The sequence below is a fragment of the Phoenix dactylifera genome, unplaced genomic scaffold (assembly GCF_009389715.1).
Source record: "Phoenix dactylifera cultivar Barhee BC4 unplaced genomic scaffold, palm_55x_up_171113_PBpolish2nd_filt_p 000670F, whole genome shotgun sequence".
NCBI classification, from domain to species: domain Eukaryota; kingdom Viridiplantae; phylum Streptophyta; class Magnoliopsida; order Arecales; family Arecaceae; genus Phoenix; species Phoenix dactylifera.
In genome coordinates this window covers 31,867-36,821 of record NW_024068057.1, presented here as the reverse complement: position 1 = coordinate 36,821, position 4,955 = coordinate 31,867, and the positions used below count along the sequence as shown (strand labels likewise).

Sequence of the window (4,955 nt, the reverse complement as noted above, 5' to 3'; positions counted from 1 at the left end):
CGGGGGGTAGCCGCCGCTGGAGGAGCAAGAGCTCCCCTCCGCCCCTCTCGGCGGTGCTTGGTCGGCCTCCTAGGGCGGAGCGGGAGTCCAAAGGCGGTGGTCCCTCTCGGCGGGTGGTGATGGGGGCGACTGGAAAGACCCTGGTCCGGTCCCTCTCTGTGACGGCGTTGGCCCCGGAGCTGGCAGTTGATCAGGCGGCACGGCTGGCAAGGAAGAAGGTAGGGCCGTGTCCTTTGGTGGGGATGGGGGGTGCGGTTGGGCCGCTCGACCAACCTCCGTCTGCGGTGGCCACAGCGGTACAGGTGGATCGGGGTAAGCTCCCTGTGCTGCCGGATATGGGAGAGTCCTCCAGACCCTGTGGTGTGGGGGGTGGCCAGAGCGAGAACTCAGGTAGCAGACTGCATAGAGGGCCGGTGCTTCCTGCACCAGAGCGAGGAATGGCGTTGGGCCAGGAGGTTCAGCCGGAGGCTGGTGGTGCTCATCTCCGAGCCTTGGACCAACTGAAGACCGCTGTGGAGAGGGTGCATACAGGAGTATCGGCATCGGCTTGTGACGGACCTGGGAATGAGGTGGTGGTTCGTGTAGGGTGTCCCGTGCCGGAGACCAGTGATGTTCCCCTCTGTGCCTTGGATCAATTGAAGGGTGTGGTGAGGAAGGTGAACAGAGGAGGATTGGTTAGTGAGGGAGCTGAGAATGAGGTGGAGTTTCATGAGTGCAACCCCGGGATGGTGGGTTGTGATATTACCATGGGTGAACAATGAAGGTCCTCCTATGGAATTGTCGAGGTGCGGGGAAGCCCTCTTTTGCCCCGGCGTTCCGGAGGTTTGTGCTACAGAACAGACCGGAAATTTGTATTCTATTTGAGACCCGTTTATCGGGTAGGAGCCTTCAGAAGGCAAGGAGAGTGCTCCCTCGGTCATGGGGATTCTATGCAGTGGAGTCCCGTGGATTGTCGGGCGGGATAATTGTCACGTGGAGGCTGGAGTCGTGTAGATTGGATCCGTTTCATGTTTGTGGCCAAGAGGTGATCCTGGTGATCTCGGAGGGCACAGACGATCCCTGGGTTCTTGCGGCGGTGTATGCGAGTACTGACTTCAGGGAGAGGCGACGGTTGTGGGAGGAGGCATCGCAGTTGGTTGCTCAGGGCTTCCCTTTTCTGATGGCGGGTGATTTTAATTGTATTGTCGACCCTCAGGAGAAGATGGGGGGTAAGCCTTTCTCCCACGAGAGGAAGGTTAAGGAATTCGAGGATTTTTTGACTACAAATGGGTTGATTGACTTGGGATTTACAGGTCCAAGGTTTACATGGTGCAATAATCAACAGGGTCCGGCCAGGGTTTGGGAGAGACTTGATAGAGCTTGTGCGACAGCTGGATGGGTCCAGAGGTTCCCGGATCATCGCGTTTCTCACTTACCCAGGATTGCATCTGATCACTGTCCCTTGTTGATGAGCACTGATGCCTTTGTTCCGGTGCACCCCCATTCAGGTTCGAGAAGATATGGCTCTCTTACCCTCGTTCATGGGAGATGGTCAGGGAGGCGTGGAGCACTCCAGTGAGGGGTGATGCCATGTACCGGGTGTCCAGGAGGTTGGAGTTGGCGAGGAGGAGGCTGAGGAGATGGAATCGAGAGGAGGTGGGAGACATTTTTAGGAGGATTGAGGAGTCAGAGGAGGCCATTGTTAGGTTACAGGATCAGGAGGCTCGCGGAGGGGGTCTGTCAGATGAGGATGTGGGGGAGCTTAGATCCTTACTTGCTCTGCATGATGGTCTACTTAGACAGCAGGAGATTTTTTGGAGACAGAAGGCAAGGGTTCAGTGGATCATGGAGGGGGACAGGAATACCAGGTATTTTCACCAGGCGACAGTGATTAGGAGGAATCAGAACAGGATCAGATTTATTAGGGATGAGGAGGGGCAGCAGTCGGAGGAGCCGGAGGTGATACAGAGGATTCTGGTGAGCTTCTTTAGGAGCAGATGGACAGAGCAGACTGGTGTAGCGAGCCTAGCAGATATTCCTCCGCCAGGGGAGTTGGTCACAGAGGTGGAGAACTCTGATTTGATTAGACCGGTATCAGAGAGGGAGATCAGGGAGGCGGTGTGGTCCCTCGGAGGGGACAAGGCGCCGGGGTCGGATGGGTTCCCACCGGTGTTTTTTCAGCGATATTGGATGATAGTAGGACGGGATGTGACGGCAGCTATACAACAGTTCTTCAGTACAGCAGTGATGGCGGCTGAGTGGCAGAGGACCTTCATTGCCCTGATTCCGAAACGACAGGATGCTACGGAGCCGAGTCATTTTCGTCCGATCAGCCTTTGTACGACCTTGTACAAGGTGACGACGAAAATTCTCGCTATCAGATTGAGGGGGGTGCTCCCCAGGCTTATATCCCCGGAGCAGGGGGCTTTTTTGGAGGGGCGGAGTATATCGGACAATGTACTCATTGCTCAGGAGTTTATGTTTGATCTTAGCAGAGCTCCGATGAGGAGAAGCTTGATGGGGGTCAAGCTTGATATGGAGAGGGCTTATGACAGGATGAGGTGGGACTTTGTGCAGCAGTCCTTGCGGTTGTTTGGGGTGCATGAGACATGGATCAGGTGGGCGATGAGCTGCATCAGGGGGCCCTCTTTTGCTCTTTTGGTGAACGGTTCGCCCTCCCGTTTCTTTTCGTCGTCTGGGGGTTTGCGTCAGGGTTGTCCCCTTTCTCCATTGCTGTTTATTATTTGTGCGGATGCATTGTCTAGATTCTTGCGGCAGGCAGTGATGAGTCAGGAGCTGGAGGCTTACAGACCGGTGGAGGGAGCAGTGGCGATCTCCCATCTGTTATTTGCTGATGATTGTATGCTTTTAGCTAGGTCCACGAGACAGTCGGCTCGAGTTATAGATCAGATTCTTCGGGATTACTGTGCTCTGTCTGGGCAGCAGGTCAATTTGGACAAGTCCGCTGTTATCTTTAGTCCGAAGACGCGCGGGGCGCTGAAGCGTTCTATACTGGAGGTTCTAGGAGTAGGAGAACAGGGGGGCATGATGTCTTATTTGGGGGTACCTTTATGTGGTCGTCGTCTGAGGATTAGGGACTGTGTGTCCCTTGTGACTAGCGTCAGACGGAGACTGGAGGGCTGGCAGTCCCATTCATTGTCTATGATGGGGAGGATCGTACTGGTACGCTCTGTACTTTCATCTGTTCCTATTTATCTTCTATCCCATGTCGATATTCTGGTGTCAGTCTTGAGGTCCCTTGAGCAGTTGTTCAGGGAGTTTATCTGGGGGAGGAGGAGTGGCAGAGGCGGGATCCACTTGGTGGCCTGGGAGAGTGTTTGCCAGCCGACCAGTGCCGGGGGGCTGGGAGTGCAGTCTTTGATGACGAGACGGGAGGTGTTAGCGGCGAGGCATGTTGCCCGATTTGTGCTTGAGCCAGAGAGTATGTGGTCCTCATTGATGAGGGCCAAATATGGTGTCTTGGTGCCTGGGGGGCGGATGGAGCGTCACCTCTCTCCTACATGGCGAGTGATGTGTGCCAGGGCTATGGTGGTGCTTCCGGAGATCAGATGGGTGATTGGTGACGGGCACTCGATAGATGTGCTGGAGGATAGCTGGGTGACTGATTGGCCGATTTGTCGTCTGCCGACCATGGTGGACTCTGCGAGACTAGCCGGGTGTAGGGTCAGGGATCTGCTGGATTCTGAGGGGAGTCATTGGAGGGTGGGGCTGATCAGGGAGGTGTTTGGTGAGCAGTTGGCGGAGATGATTTTGGCCTTGCCTATTCCCTCTGGAGGGGTGTCGGATAGGCTGCTTTGGACTCCGACGGGGCGGTCGCGGGTGAGGGCCAGGGATCTTTGTGCATTGTTCTGCAGGACGCCAGCGCGACAGATTGAGGGAGGATGGATTTGGAGATTACGGATTCACCCACGGGTGGCACTATTCATCTGGAAAGTGGCGTGGGGATGTCTCCCGACGAGGAGTTTGCTTGTTCGGCGTGGTATGGGGGTATCTCAGTTTTGTGAGACGTGCGGTGATATCGTAGAGACTATTGAGCATGTTCTCTTATTGTGCCCTAGAGCTCGACAGATTTGGCAGTGCTCTTCGGTTCCCCTGATTGATGCGGTAGTCTCGACACAGGATCTGCTGCGGATGCTGAGAGAATCCATGTCTAGACCCAGGTTGGCAGCAGAGGGGATATTGAGGGCGTACCTGTCTTACCACATTTGGTTGGATAGGAACGCAGGCATATTTGAGGGGAGGCGGGGGCTTCCGAGGATGGTGGTGGACAGGGCGGCGCGACATGCGAGGGAGGTTATGGTGGCTGCCACTGAGTTTTCTTCTGGGATGGCCAGGGACATCTGGGGTTCTCCTTTCGCTGTTTCAGCGCCCCTGTTTGTTACTGTCTCTTGGGTTCCCCCACCCCTTGGCTATCTCAAAGTAAACTTCGATGGCAGTAGGTCATTAGACGGGTTGACTGGAGGGGTCGGCTTTGTGATCAGGGATCACGGTGGTAGATTGGTGGCTGCAGGTGGGCGTCGGACACCTGGGATTACAGTTGTTGGTGCGGAGCTACGGGCTGCTTGGGAGGGGTTATCCTATGCCAGGCAGGTTCTTGGCGTCGAGAGGGTGTTCCTCGAGGGAGACTCTGCGGTGGTGATCGATTGGATCCGGAGGGCGGACAGGTACGGCGACGGTCACCCCCTCATTTGGGGAGACTCGGAGGATGGCTCAGACGATGGTCGGTTTCCAGATTGGTCATGTGTTTAGAGAGGCGAACAGGGCCGCAGATTGGGTCGCCTCTTTTGTGGCCCGGCATTCCGGGGATGTTTTGTGGACGTCTACTGTAGACGCTCCTTCTTCTCTGTTGTCTTTTATTTCTACGGACATGGCAGGCTGTACTTATGTTAGATCTATATGATTGAGTAGCCGTTTTTTACCAAAAAAGTACAGGGAGGGAGCAGGTAATGGGCTAC

General features: G+C 55.4%; 1 protein-coding gene across 1 annotated transcript; it reads left to right on the top strand.

Annotated features, from left to right (window-relative positions):
- The first annotated feature begins 757 nt into the window (after positions 1–757).
- On the top strand, positions 758–4,749 carry LOC103715119. The gene is made up of 2 exons (XM_039119967.1): positions 758–1,386; positions 1,488–4,749. Exons 1-2 carry the CDS (start codon positions 758–760, stop codon positions 4,747–4,749), a joined length of 3,891 nt encoding a protein of 1,296 aa, XP_038975895.1.
- The last annotated feature ends 206 nt before the right edge of the window (positions 4,750–4,955 follow it).